Genomic DNA, 15,626 nt, shown 5'->3' on the forward strand with positions numbered 1-15,626 from the left:
TGCCTGTATCACCCTGTTTCAGTACCACCCATGGGAGCAAGGCTGTGTGGTTCACCGCTGACCCCCAGACTACAAGGAGAGAAAGCGCCAGACAGGGAGAGACTTACAAACCCCCAGTAATACCGAGCTGCTGCGAGTGGGCTCAGTGCTGAGCATCCCTCACCCCGCTGCCCTCTTCCTTGCCTTTCCCTCTCAGTGAATGCGTTACCTCTGAAGTGCTTCTCCAGCATCTGCAGCTCTGGAGACTTGTACCCACACCCATACCCCGATTGCCGCAGCATCTCAGGGGTTCTCATCCCCTAACGGGCTTGGCTGCGATAAGGGGTTTGTAGTCTCAGCTTTCACCATGTGTAAAATGAGATGTGTGGAGCCTTACCACACAGGGAACACCCGGCTGCTGGAAGGAAACAGCAGCATCTCCTTGCCCTGGCACAGCTGGACATGAGCAACCACCCACACTCCCCTGTAGCTGCCCCCTCCTCTGCACACCCCACCTACTCCCTCCCCGCAACCCTCTTCCCATCGCTGAAATCCCTGCCACCCCCTCACACAGCACACGCCTCATCGTTGCCATCTGACAGCAAGGATTTCAGTAGCGTTTCTTGCTCCAGTTTGTATTTTCAAGCAAGCAGCCATCCCTCCTTCCCTTCATCTTCTAACTCTTCCCTTATAAATATGATCACTTCATCCTGCGAGACTTGAAAACCCATTTCCAAAATTCCCCAGGCAACTAATACAGTAAAACAAGCCTATAAATATAAATAATTATGATAAAAAGGCATAAAATGCCAGACTTGGGTCAAACATACGCACGTAGTGACACTAGCAACAAATAACTACGCAGTGTTTGAATGTAGGTGGAAAAAGCTGAATACAGAGTAGCTAGTTTGTTGCCCATAACTGTCAGACTCCTAATTCGGACAGGCCATATTTTATTGATAGCAGAGCAAACACAGTCATAATCCGTCCCTACCTTTCCTGCTTTGTGAAAAATCCTATCCATCCCCAGGGAAGCAGGGACGGAAAAAACCAGTGGTGTGAACGTGAGGTGAAAGTATAAGACAGAAAGCACAGTCCCAGGCTGTGTTTCCCAAGTGTTTCTCGCACATCATATGCTAAGTTCAATTTTCCAAAAGCTTTGTTTTATTTTTAAAGGTAACATCTTTATTATTATTATTATTATATTTATTAGTTGTTGTTATTATTATTATTATGCAGAGATGAGATTTTTTTTCCCCCTTTGATCACAGAGCAAACAGTTTGCTTTTGAAAATGTTAATGGAGTCCTGATTTAAAACATTTTTTTCTTCACTTTTTTTTTTTTCTGTTGTTTTTGTTTTTTAAAACGTTGCAACAGGCAGGATCTGGGGTTCAATTTCCTCGTCCTACACAAAGAAAGATTCCGGAGTTCGGACTCCTAGCCACTACCGGTAGGTCCTGCCTTGCTCAGTTGTCGTCGTCTCAGTGTGGTTTCGCCAGGTGGGGTGGGTAGGTGGGTGGGAGGGGAGGAGTTGGAAGAAGGGAGGGTATTTGTCAGCTATGTCGAGTCTTGGTTAACAACTTTGCCTCCATTCATGGTTGGTGTCCCTGAACTTTTCCTTGAGCGTCCTTGTTTTTCTCCAATTTCATGCAGCGATGGCTCTCTGTACATGCACACTGCAAACAGAAAAGACACCCGTTAACAGCCCTGAAGTTACAGACACTAATGACCATAATGAATTAGTTCTTTGTATATGAGGCTGAAATTCCAGCCCCAATACAAACACACACACACACACTTACGGAAACCTCAGTGGCCCAGCAGTAGATCCTGGTACCAAGCAGGATCTGTTTCCTGCCCTCGCTGCCAGCCAGATCCTCCTTCTGTCTCTGGATTCTTTCAAAGGCACTGGTAGCAACAGGGGATTTCTCACAGGTAAGTTTTTCTAGGTTTTCTGTGCTTTGCTTTTTTTTTTCATGTTATATTCATATATATACAATAAACATTCCAGTTCACAGCACCATGTATCGCCTCGAGATGCTGATTGCCATCTAATAACAGGTTCAAGAATTACCCGGTCCCCAGTCCTTAACCTCCAAGAAGCCCTTCAAAGTCTTGAATGAAAACTGCACTTGCACCTGAGCCATCCAAGCCTTCTGGGTGTTAAGCTTTGGATCTGGAAGTGGTGGCTCAAGCCCATTTGGCTCCTTTGGCCAAGAGCTGAGGTCTGCTCTTAGCACTTCTAATTTTTTCCCCTGTAAATCAAGACATCCAGCCAAGGCCGTGAGCAGACACATGGGGATGAGCGCGGTGACAGCAAGTCAGGAGCCATCTCAGCTCTGCGTGGTCACCTGGCAGCACCTGAGAACAGGGCACCTTCGCTCCAGACCCTGGCTAAGCAATGTGCGTGTCCTGTAAAAATGTACTTGCAGGAGCCTAGACAGCCTGAGAAGGCAACGTCTGCCCAAGGCATGGCACATACCCATGTCCTGTGCAGCACAAAGCATTTATCCAACTCACCATGTGGACCAAGTCCTCATGGCTGTCCTCATGTCGCGTGAGGTGTGCCAGAGCAGGGGCACACGCTGAGCGGCTCAGCGGCTCGCACCACAGAGAGCATCTCTGATGAGCTCATCGCAAATGCGGTGGGGTGTAGATGTGATTGAAATAGTGAGGCTTTCTCAAGGGCAGCCACATCGGAGTTGAGAACTTGCGGTAGGTCCAGACTGCAAATGTCATGACTGGATCTTTGCAAAAAATTAGGATAGAAAGAAATGGTTGTGTGCTGCTTCATTTCGTAAAGCTGTCATGTCACGAACAATGGCACAGAGCTCAGCTCAGCAGGTTTTGGTTCTGGGCAATCAACAAGAACAAAATTTCAAAAATTATCTGAAGAAATGAAAAAAACACCCCATGTTTAATAAGGTGATGTAAGCGCTCGTATTTATAACCTCCCCTGATTTGCAAATAAATCCTGGCAATTAGAGGCAAGCTACAAATGACATTATTGCTCTGCATTTTACTCCTAGTTAGATAAACAGTTATAGCAGTGTGCAACAATACAGGACAGAGATAAAGTGCAGTCAACTGTGTATTAATAGGAAGAATATTGCATTGAATATATGAGCAGTGAAAAAATATTACTTTTCCCATAGAGCATTTTTCATGCAAGGCTTTCAAAGCAGTTTAAACACACACACAAGCTGGGCCTCCCAGTGTGGCTGCAAGGCAGGCACCGATCTACAAACTATTATTGCTACTGGAGCCATTTTTTGATGAAAATGAGAGGAAAGGGAAAATGAATGACTGGTCCCATGGGTCTGGGCCAGGATGAATGATGCCAGGACTGCCCGTCAGCTGCCCAGACTATTGGTGCTGTCTGAATTTGCAGAGAAAGCGTGTAGCAAGGCGGTAACAGAAGGAAAAGGGATCTCGCATCCCCTTTCAGCTGCTGAGCTGCCCCTCACACCTTGCTGGGTGTCACTCAACAGCCTGGTGATGCTGAATTTGCCTGTTGCGGAGAAGCACCTAGTAAAACGGTTGAAGAACAATGCAAAGGTTAACAACCGAGAAAAACCTGTGCTCTTATGATTTCTTAGCCTGAGATGCAGAGCCTTTTGATGACACTGAGGATGCACATCACTTCCGTGCCTCACCTTGTTCTCTGATGTGATGTTTGCCCAGCAGAGTTGGGTATTTGTGCTGGCATTGCCCCAGTGCCCCTAACATCCCATACACTTCTGCCTCAAGTGCAGTGTCATCTTCACCCTCACCTCCCTGGTCCCAGGCTGGAGCTGGAGGGACCCAGCAGGCGTTTCCCTGAGGAAACTAAGTACGTAAGCACGTACTAAGCTCATCTCACCCGCACCCATCCCCAGCTCCCCATCGGGCTGGGCCAGATGCTTAACCACAAGGGCTGAGCCCGAGCAAAGTCCGCAACAGCAGCACCACAGCACGTTGCCTTTCCTCAGCTCCCAGCCCTTTTGCCTCTTTGGGCAAAAACGCCGAGCTGCTAACAAGGACCACAGAGTAATGAATATAAATCAGGCTACAGAAGTAAACAACGCTTGCAGCTAAAAATTAAGGAAACCCTGTACCTAGCAAGCAAACAGGGCAGGAATTCTAAGTTTATCTTCCAGTCTAGTGCATGATATGAGGACTGACATGGGGCATGGCTGGAGGCTGCTCACATTGTGCTTTTCAGACAGAGCTGTCAAAGCCTCTGTACCACACAGGCTGTGCCAACAGACCATGCCAGAAAAACTGCAGCAGCATAGGACAAGCGTGTTTTCAGTATTTAGATACACCTACAGGACCAGTGTGTGCAGTATTTATATGGCATCACGCACAAGATAGTGCCTGGATATTCTCCTACACAAGAGGCTTGTGTGCGTGTGTGGAGCCATGGCCATCGCTTGGTGGTGGCTGCAAACCCTCGTGCGCTGCGACACGGTGTGTGTGCGCACAGACACAGGGGTGTGTATGCACACAGCCGCACGCGCGTGGGGTTTAAGGACAGCGGGACATGCTGTGCAACACAAGCCCTTGGACTGCGGTTTGTTACTCCTTGTACTGAGGATGCTCGAGTGTGACTCAGGCGCGGAGATGTTAGTCATGGACCGGGGAGGGGGGTGGTGTTTGCAAATGGAATGTTGCGCGTGCCCAGATCTTCCCAGCTTTAAAGTACATCTTGGGGGTTCAGGACTAGCGGCACTCACTGACAGATCTGTTTGGGGTCCCCACGCGTGAGTGTGTATGAAAACACGCTGCCCCCGTCACCTGCATCAAGGTAAACTAGCAGCAGCGTGACAGTCGGCGTGCCCAGACGCTTGGCAGGTCTGCCGGTGCACGCAGCACAAGACAGCTTTGGAAGGATGAGCGACTTGGCTGGGACGAGAGTCCTCTCCCTGCTTTGCCTTGCTTCTCCCACCCACCCACACCCACACACCAAGCCAAATACAGCCCTTAATGTCTGGAAACCAAGTTAATGCTTTGGAGCTTCAATCAGATAATCAGCTCCTATGTCCCAGATTCTAATCAACACATCCATATTCATGCTTTAATTGAAAAGTGCCGTTAGCTTCATCTGCTGAAGAGCCACAGGCATAACTGGAAGGGGGTGGGAGGGAGCGGAGCTGTGCCCGTGTCTGGTTCTTGCGGCTTTTGATTCTCTGCTTCCCTGCCAACCCGCAGTGCCTGCCACTTGCACGCACAAGGAAACAATTTTGTACAAAGAAAAAACTTGCAAATCGGGCAGGAAGGAGACCAGGGGTCTGGGGGGAGTGGGGAAGCAAGGGGGAGGGGGGCAGCAGGGAGCATCCTTCCCCAAGGCGAAGGCGTGGAGGGGGCTGCCTGTCACCCAGGAACAGCTCCATCTCTCGCCCATGCGCTGGCACAGGATCCCAACCTCATTTCTGCTTCCCAGGCAGAGCACAGGCACACCACCCACACGGGGAAACCGAAATCACCCCGTGCGGCTTCCCTGGGTGTCAGGGACTGCCTGAGTTTGGGAAGCACGCACCACTTTGTGTCCTGATCCTTGTATTTCTCACTTGGCATCACCGTCAGTTGAGGAGGTTCAGGGGATGCAACAAACCCCATTTCCTCTCTCTAGAATACAGGGAAAAACTTATTGAAGGACTGTAGACATATCCCATCCATCCAGCTTCACTCCTGGCTTTCCCTGGCCCAGACCCTAGCGAGTTAGGAGGAAGCCAATTTTTCCCAAGTTGCCGTTTAGTGGGTAGGCAGGTCGCTAGCGCTGCAGGACCGACCGCCACGTGCCCCGATGGCAGCCTGGACCGGTGTCTGGGCAGGGCGAGGAACGCGTCCTCTGGCTGGCAGCGCAGGAGTCGGGCTCCTTCCCTTGACAGATGCCACCACTCCGGGTGTCAGTATCTGCAGTAGCGGCTGCATTAGCTAATGCTTCGGTGGAGAGAATTAATTATCTGAGCAGCGGCTAGGGGCAGGAGGGAGCAAGTGATTATGCACCCTCGTTTTCTGCCTCTAATTACTGTGTTCTAAACCCCGTCCCAGCTGATGCATTTCAGAGGCATTTGAGCTCGCGTCTATCCAGCGGCTAAATGTGCAGGATGTTGCCAGATGGAATCACAGTTTGTTCAGGTAAGAAACACAGCGCAGGATGACAAAAAGCCAGGTGAAAGCATAGTTAAAATACATTGCATTTGCAATCTAATCAGATGATCAGGAGTTTGACAGATGAACAAGTGAGTTGCTGTGGGATTGAAAACATACCGCAGCCTGCCCACTTGAAAGACAGACCCAAAAGAGGAGCTGTATTAAAAAAGACCGATAAAGAGTGTAGGGTTTGTCTTTTTTTTTTTTTTTTTTTTAAAGAACGCTTTTTAGGATGCTTTGTGGATTAAGGTGATACCTTTGAAGCATTTTCACTAGGCCTACTGCATCTTCCTACTCAACAGTGTCTTGTACTTCTTTGCAACACCTGAGGACTCCGCTTTAACAAAACTGGGATGGTGCATCCCTGGGAAAACACACTGGGAAAGATCTGGCTGCTGTTCTGTGTACACAGATATTCATCAGTGGTAATAAATGAATCAGAGTAGTCATTAACAGGTCACCTTCATATCTGAGATGTGTTCACATCATGAGGGCTGAAGCACCATGAGTCTGGAGCTAGGGACAGCTCTGCTGACTCAGACGGAGGAAGACTTGTCTTCTGCTTTTTGTGGCCGGATTTGCCACCCCAAATTCATTCTGGCTTGGGCCAGGTGAGAGGTGAAAGAGAACTCTTTTGGGAGAGCAATCTGGAAATGATGTCTTCAAGGAGAAGGAAATATAAATAACAGAGCACATCCACAATAAGCATCTGATAAAATTCTCACTTAAAGTGACTGGAAAAGTCTCCCGCTGTTTGAGACAGGTTGGGATATTTAAAAGAACAAGAGGCACTGTGGACAGCAGTGTTTGTCCAGCACTAATCACTACAGACACTTAAAGAGACTGAAATTGCTTTAAAGGATTGCTTGGTGTCCAAGTGACAATTATACTCAAGCTAATTTCTTGTGCAGTCTGGTTCAATCTGTATGTCTGCACTTTAAGGGCTCATTTAGCTCGAATGATCAAGGATCAGAAATAAAAATATCAAAAAAAATGTGTTGCGTATGTGTGTTTTTAACCAAAACTGGCACCACACAGTACATTAGCTGCTGCCTGCCAGGCTGTTTGCCTTGGCTTTCCCTGTGCACAGATGGGACAGGAACTTAACGTTTCCCCTGTTATTACTTAGTAAGTTTTTTGTGCTTTTATATTGATTAAGCTTAATGCTACTTCCAAAAAAACAAACAAACCCGACCTACACTAAACCAAAAAAACCCTCCTACCAACCAAACCCCCAAACTTTTCCAGTTGGTATCTAGTGACTTTCACACGGAACACCTCCAGCATCCTGGCGACCTACAGGAGTCAAAACACTCTGTGGGATTAGCACAGCATAAAGCTGTAGCTGCTAAAAGCCATAGATAGCACACATGCATACACAAATACCACTGTATGTATGTATGCACATGTTGTCCTTGGCAATTATCTGGGAGGGTATTTCATCTCTATTTATTAGTTTACTGCCCATTTGCATCTCTGAGGAGAGGACTTCTGAATTCCGAAAGCAGTACGACGCAACAGGGGTCAAACGAGCTCGGGGGGGTAATCTGGGCTTTTTCGTGTTTCCTTTCCCTGCAAAGGGTCTCTTCGCTAAGCTGCCGCATCATTTTTGTGCACCCGGCAAACAACTGGGAAGTTTCACCTCGGAGATAATTGCCATTGAAGCAGTGGGTGAAGTGATTCCTAGCAATGTATGTAACACCCCTCCTTCCCAGGGGACCAGACTCCTCCTTGCATACATTACTGTGTCAGCCATCATGTGGCTACTGCTGGTGGTGGTACCAGAGCAAAAGGAAACCTGGGTGCGTTACTGCAGGCAGAAGCTGCGAAGTACCGGCCTGAATGAAGAGCACAGCCCACACGCTGGAGCACGCCACAGCATTTAGCAGAAGGGACATGCAAATATAGCAGGAGAGTGCTTTGAATACTTCCTCAGAGTCATGACAAAGCCAAAGAAGCTGTCAGAACAGGGAAGGAATTGCCCCTTTTCTGTAACGTCTCCGCTTGCAAGCTCTGCTCGCGGAGACTTTGATGGATGCAGCACGAAGAAGTCACGTGGAGCTGAGCGCGCTTTACTCCAGCCCTCCCCGCAAGCCGCTGCTACCGACAATGAATCTTAGGCTGGGGAACAGAGTCCTCTGTCTGGAGTCACAGTCCCAGACAGCTGAATGCTTTGGGAAGCTGACACGTGCCTCGGCTTGGGAGACTGCCAGCTCTTTGATGCAGCAGCGCTCACAGAGGCTGACTGCAAAGCATGTGGAGGAGGGAAGGGGTGGAGGAGCCCTTAATTTGGCTGCCAACTTCCAAAGCGCTCACTCGCTCGGGAGGTTATGTGACAGCTGTGATTGAAGCAAGCGTGGGAGGATGCAACTGCAGGAAAGGGAAGCTCTCGGGCTGGGCTGGGTTTTTCAAAATGAAAGTCAGAGCGGCGTTTGCTGCAACGAGAACTCCGCTGTGGGTCAGGCACCTCTATTAAGGCAAGGCTTTCCACGAGGAGAGCCGCAGGAATGGCCTGGTTTAATGTATGCAGAAGACAGTTATTGAGCCATTCTGCAGACGCCACGCACGCTATATCAAAAAAGAAGTCTGGGTTCAAAGGAACCCAGGGATCAGTGCCAACACCCAGCCAGGCAGCCCAGAAATACCAGCAGGAGCTGGAAACCCAGTTGTGAAAGCTAGTGCTTGCAAAAGACTCTCCTCCCAGCCACGGCAGGAGAGGAGATGGAAGAGAAGCTGGTGACCGACCCCGTGACTGAAGCAGACCCTGTTCCTTAGCAAAATTCAATGAGTGCTTAAGGCACCGATCTCACTAATGCCTCAGATAAACATGAAAAGGCTCCTGGCTGCAGAAAAGCTATTGAAAACAAGCACAGGACAAGAGGCTCCAGGCCGTTCTCTGCTCTTCCAACATCTCCATCTCCTGTGCAAAAGCCACAGACACTCTGGGAACGCTGAGTTCAATTTCTCTCACCGTGCTTTGCTTCAGTGGTCCAACAGATGATTTTAGCCTGCCTTCATGTACTGGCCTTTCACTCACACATGCACACTCGTCGGCCCCTGCGCCTGAGCCGGGAAGCTGTTAAAACAGCTACTAGGGCATGGACTAAGCTGTGGTCTCCACCACTTGTGAGTGGTACCTGTCAGGAAAACATCAGTTCATTCCTTCTCTCCACATGTCCAGGCCTGACCCTACAGCCAATATAGGGTTAGTGAGAGGGGACACGGAGTCATGTAGCCGAGACCAGCCCCAGGCTGCTCTGTCCCTGAGGTGGCTACTAGCAGGTCCAAGATGGGGTCAGAAAGGTGTACCTAGTTTGGGGATTGAAAAGTAGTATTTTTTCCAAGCAACAGAAAAAAAAAACCAACCAACCAAAAAAAAGAGGTCTCCTTGCTTCCAGAATCAAGTTAGTACCTGCTAAGTACTAGGCTCATCACACTACTTCTCTCCATTTACCAGGGCCCAGCCCATAAAAACCAAAATGCCCCGGCACGAGCCTGGGGCACAATTCAGCAGTGTACAGTCAGCAGCAGGAGCCCAAAACCTCAACTCCATGACTTTCACTGAAGCCTTATGCCGTGATGAAGACATATGGCGTAACAGCATCTCATCTAACTTTGGACATCTATGATAAGGTTTCTCTACCCCCCAGTGACTAACTAGGATGCCTTTACACATAAGAAAAAAAAGCAGATTTAAGTCATCTTAGAGTAGGCATATGAAGCACATCCACAGCTGTGCTGGAAGGACCCATTTCTCTTCTGTTCCTATAGAGCGTCAAAGTCTAAAACCAGGCGAGATAAATCCTATCCTTACTGACTCTACATGCGACTGGAAACCCACTGAATGACGTTGGGAAAATCCTCACAGAGAACCCAACGTTATGGTCACTGCCGGATCGGATCCCTTGTGAACTGGTGGCTGCTTGAGGGCTGCTTTCCTTTCCCAGTAACTTCTCATATTGCTGGGCTTTCAAATTCATCCTTTAGCACCCCAAAGCTGAGAAACCCCTGTGGGACGATGTGTAAGGTTTATTATATGGGAAGGAAAGGAGATGAAATGCTAACGTTGCAGCCCAGAACCTTTCTGAAATGTGACAAATATTGTCCTTGCTTTCTGGTCTTGCAGCCCAACACCCCATCCATGGAGCCCCAGTTGCAAACTCCCCCTCCCCATACCCCCCTGATGGAGGAACTCGGCAGCTTCCATACCTTCAATGGGTTTGGGTACAAAATGTGATGAGGGTTTGGTTTTTTTCACTCGGTTTCCCTTCATAATTTGACCTTCTTTATTGAGTCCCAGGAACCACGCTCGTCCGGATTCTTGCTGCCGGTACAGCGTGGAAGAATAAATAACGTAGTAGTTTTCGAAGACAGATTCCTTAAATTTGCACTCTGGTGTGAAAACATCCTGCAGTGAGAGAGAGAGAAGAAAAAGCAACGCAAGGAATTAATCACTATCTCCTAAATTAAGCATCACTGAGTGATACACGACGGTCACGCATTGCAGTTAGTATAACAATAGAAAACAACCGGCATCAGCGATACCGGCTCCCAGCAGTAACACACATCTAGAAAACTCCCCACTGAAAGGGAAAGCTCTCATTCCCTGCCAGAGCTGCAGTCTGCAAAACAGCCTACAGTGAGCGGGCATGAAAAACGTGCAGAAAAAGTCAGGAATTTGCCAGGATTTAGACTGAAATACTAAGCAACATAAAAAAAGAGAGCTGAGAAGCAGAGACGGCCTTGCTGCTCACCTGCTGCTCCCCATGCCTTCCCCTGGCTTTGCTCTTACCTTCCCTGTGATGGGCAAGAAATGTGCAATAGTTATTGCCTAAAACATTGAGGCTTCTTCAAATTTTTATGGGCAAAAGGCATTTTATTAGGGGCATTTAAGTAGATTCAGAGAAATGGGAGTACAAACGCAAGTAAACTATTTTCAAGAGCGACGGGAGGAAATGCTGGCACAAATCCTGGAAATCTTTCAGTAAAGAGAAAGAAGTAATTTTAAGCATTTGTGACACAGGTATTTCGTCAGATACTGAGAACTGGTCCCCCGCCTGCCCACGGACAGAGGACACATGGCCTGTCCTGAGACACCCCATGAGCCTGTGCTGGCTGCAAGGGTGGCTGTGACTTTGCCACTTGCGTGGCTTTGCAGAAAGTCTCAAGGAGGAAACATCACTCAGCTATGGACCAAAACTTGTTACATCCCAGTAACTTTTCAAGATTTTAACAACAGGGAAATAGCAAACCTCTTTTAAAAGAGCTGGCTGGCCAGGGGACTCTTGGCAGTGAGCTCCCAAACCTTCACTCAGTCAGATGCGGTTGCTGGTGGGTTGTTTTTTTTTCCAGACTTTGAGCAGAAAATTCATCCTGGACAAAGAAATTCTCCCACTGGGTTCCTTAAAACTATGACATTCTTGCAAAAAAACCCCTCAAGCCACAATGAATATGCATTTTCTAAAGAAAAACTGTTTTAACATCAAAGTCCCTTCTTGTAGGACCCAGAGAAGGTATCTCAGAGCCCCGCGAGAGAAGGCAGGTGCTGCTACAGGCGAGCGATGCTCTCTCCCAAGCCCTTGCCACTCAGAAGTCTTTGGGAGCTTCTCCGGCCTTGCTAACAGAAAACCCGTGACCAACATCTGAGCAAAGCATCTGGAGTAAGGCCACATATTTACTGCAGACCTCATTTAAGAGTGAACATTTTGAACATTCAGCAACACTCAGGTTTGTGTTCCCAAGTGCTTTGGGGGTTATATAAAGTGTTGCTGGTCTGATAATAAATCCAGTGTGCAACAGACCCACGGAGCCAGGCAGGCTTGAAGCCACAGAAGATAAAGCACAGCAGAAAGCGCGGAGCTGTGCTGCACACGTGAAGTTTGCATCAATCATTAGCGCCACACAGATAAAAACACCATCAGCCCAACAGGTCATTTTGCCCTATCTGAGGGAGTCTTCCTTGCCGGAGACAAAAATGTTTTAAGAAGATAGTGAAACAAGTTAGGAGAGATCTAGATGACTTAGAGCACTGTAAAACAGTGTTTGAAGTAGCTTCCCAAAAGATCAGTGTTTAAGCGCTCCTTAAGTCTGCTCTTTATCTCCAGGCTTTGTCTTGCCTCGGAAGATGCAGCTCACCCGGGAGCCCGGCAGTTTGCAGAGGCTGCCTGGCTGGGGGGGTTCTCCTTGGCGTCGCGCCCAGCCAGGCAGCAAGCCCCGCCATGGAGAGCATCTCCAAAACCAAACTGGACAAGTCAACCCTCTTTCCTGTGCCTTCCTTACCCCATCAGTAAAAACTTATCAAGAAAATTCCTTTTAGGGGGACTGAAAAGTTGGTAGGCTGTGAAGGATAGCTACCAACTTGACCGAAACATGGAATTTTTTGTGCATGAGGTATCTGGATTTTCAACATCTGTTTTTATTTCAGCGTGGAACAAAGACTATTTTTTATTTCCAACAAAGAAGATCTATAAAAGCTAATGCATTTGGGAAATGTTGTTTCAGAAAGAAAAAAAATAAATCTAGATTTTTATTTAAAGGTTATTGAAAATCAAGTTTTCAGATAAATATATCTGTTGAAATCAACACAGTATAATATTTTATGACATGCAGCAGTAGTTCATAACAGCAGATGCCATATTTGTATATCCACTTGTACCCATAAAGCAGAGTAATTATGATATTATTTTAAAGCAAACATATTTAAAGACATCAACCTAATGAAGATTTAAGAAAAATAAAGAAAAAAATAGTGTTTTCCTTTAAATGTCTTGGCTCCCCCACAAGCAAACAAAACTGTCCTATTGTTTTTGTGAGTTGCCTGGTTGATTCCTCATCCCCCACACTTCAGCTGCAATAGCACTTCAGGACACTAACCATGGCAACACCACCAAGAAACATCCCAGCTCTGTCCATCGGCAGTTTAGAAAACCCACAGATTTGGCAGCTAAGTAATGGCTAAATAATGCCATTTTTATTCATTATTATTATCCTTCTTCTTAAGTGTATCGCCTCATCAGCAACAGCTGGTGTCCCTCTGTGCCATGTAGGGACAAACACACCCCGGGACACAATTCATCCTCCCACCAAACTGACACGTTGCAGGGTGTTCACAGGTTTGAGTGCCAGAAACCTTTGGTGCAGACACTACCACGTGCAGACGTGACACAAAGAGCAAGCAGACGGAGAGGAAAAAAACCCACAGTTGACCAGAAAGGAGATGGGACAGACAAGCAGGACACAGGCCACTGCTTGGAGATATTTGGAGTGTCCTCTAAATCTATTTAACATGCAAACTATTATGTTTTTCTTCATTGATATCTTCTTGGTGGCCAACCTCAAGACTTCAGCTACATTGTCTCACTTAGTTTCTGCACGTGCCTCTTGCTCATGGCTTTGGGGCTACCAATAACAAAACGCCATTGGGATATTAATGGCAGAACCTTTCTACAAGCTTTACTGTCAAAAATTAATTGTGGCAATTATGTCGAATCAGCTGGGAACTGCTGTTTCAGTTGTCTTGGGCAGAGAAGAGCTGGGAAGAAAGAGGACAGTGCAGGTGAGCTTAACAGGCTTCACACTAATAAAGCAGTTCTTAGCGGCCACTGCTGCACAGACTGAAATCGGAGATAACTGAAGGTATTTTTGGAACAACACTGACCTATTGCCCAGACCTCCAAGGCATGCAAACTTTTTTGTTTGCTTGTTTGGTTTTTTAAGATGAATTCAGTGTTGATGAAATGTGCTTGATGGGCAGACCTGCAGTCTAATACTTTCTCTTCATCCCACAGACACAGAGTGGGTAAAACCAGCAAAGGGATCCTCAGGCTGTCCCCCCCACCTGCTTCTGATGGGACGTAAGGACATCCTCCTCCAGAGGTAATGGTATGGTAAGCCAGGGGGTCAAGAGCACCCACTTCCCTCTCTCACATGGTGCAGAGATGTTTTAAAACAGGTTTGCAATGAACCCCACTCAATTATTTTCCCAACTCTCTCCTTGACAGAAATAGCATGACCAGACAGTCAGAGGACAGATGGCTTCATCTTTTAATCACCCGTCTTTGTTCAGTCTTTACACAAAGAAATAAATGGTGACTCTATTTTCTCTACAAATCCCATAGAGCTCTCCGTTCCCTATCACAACCATCATGAACTCAGCTCACTCAGAAAACCCACCAGTTCTCATTAAAGAGCGTTCTTGTGATTTGGAGAAAAAAAGCAAATTTGCCCGCTTTTGTCTTCATGTGAAATATGTGTCTTTGACTAAACTATTTTTGCATACAAAGTAAATAAATGCATTTATTTGTTTCTTATTTGGAGATTTAGAGCCTGAGGTATTTTGTTAAATGTCTATAGATATTACTGAACGCGGTTTGAAAAAGCAGATTTTTTTAATTGTTAAAATAAAAACCTGCACGAAATATTTGTAAAAGAAATGTTAGTAATTTACATGCAAAATGATTAGCATCTGCCTGCAACTTGTTTTCTCTATCTCAATCCAATCCTTTGAACAAAAGGCAATTCTAGTAAGAAGAGTAATTAGATTTGCTTTGAAAAACAAACATAGGTCTGGTTTGTGCTAACTCTAGTTTTATTGGAAATTGCACAGTCCAGAAAAAAATAAAATGGTAGCTATCACACAGAAAATTAGAGAGAACACAATCAATGATACTTGGAATCAGAAGGAGCTAAATGGATGCAACTGCCGTTTGGGGGGGATTCAGTGTGTCAGACCTGCTCAGGGCGGGTATAAGGTACCATGGATTCCCCCAAAAGCTATTTCTGTTTTAGAAAAACAAGATAATTTATCCTTGATCCCAGTAATGTGTCCTCCTGCTATGTATAGATGGAAATGTGGATGGGACTTCCAGACACGTACAAGCCAATCTCTGTATCACTTGTCACTGTCTGGTCTTTCAAGGAGGTCCTTGGAACGTCTGGCCCCATCTGCCCCACTCCTGACAGCACACGCTAGGGGTGATTTGTGACAGGAGAGGTATTTTTTTTTTTCCAATCTACCTCAGCTTTCAGCTGCCCTGGTCAGGTAAATCTAATCCAACCTCCTAGCCTTGAATATAGTAAGTTTGATTGGACTCTCCTTTGCGCTTCTGTAAAGCTGGAGGAGCTCCACAGATGTTGGTGGAGAAGCATCGCTGTCAAAACGGCGGACATGAGGCTGCACAGTATTCAGGGAATGAACTGCCACCCTCGGACAGCTCGTCTCCTTTAAAAAAATGCTAATCCAATGGTGTCACAGCCCCGGTGCAGGCACAGCGCTGCCAGGGCAGTGGACAGCCCTGGTGCTGCTCCCAGCAAGAGAGAGCAGTGCCAGCCCCTGCCCGTACTGGGCTGGGAACATCACTGCCACTGGTGCCTTGAGCATCCTCAGCCAGGAGGTGCAAAGAAAGGGTCTCCCATAAGCACCAGCATGGTGCTCCTGGGTACTACTCATCAGGAGAGCGAGCAATTTGCTGCCTTGTTTTTCAGACCAAGCCCTGACTGGCACAGAAGT

General features: G+C 47.1%; 1 protein-coding gene across 1 annotated transcript in view; it reads right to left on the bottom strand.

The window, feature by feature from the left end:
* Window positions 1-1,309: 1,309 nt before the first annotated feature.
* The window catches only part of FGF12 (fibroblast growth factor 12), an 81,661-nt gene continuing 67,344 nt past the window's right edge, over window positions 1,310-15,626 (bottom strand). The window contains exons 3-4 of the mRNA XM_009883367.1: window positions 10,328-10,526; window positions 1,310-1,656 (exon numbers count right to left, since the gene is read on the bottom strand). Of these exons, the coding sequence (XP_009881669.1) occupies window positions 1,538-1,656; window positions 10,328-10,526 (318 nt within the window). The 3' untranslated portion in view covers window positions 1,310-1,537. The remainder of the gene's footprint in view (window positions 1,657-10,327; window positions 10,527-15,626) is intronic.

This window comes from Charadrius vociferus, unplaced genomic scaffold, assembly GCF_000708025.1.
Source record: "Charadrius vociferus isolate BGI_N301 unplaced genomic scaffold, ASM70802v2 scaffold214, whole genome shotgun sequence".
Classification (NCBI taxonomy): Eukaryota; Metazoa; Chordata; class Aves; order Charadriiformes; family Charadriidae; genus Charadrius; species Charadrius vociferus.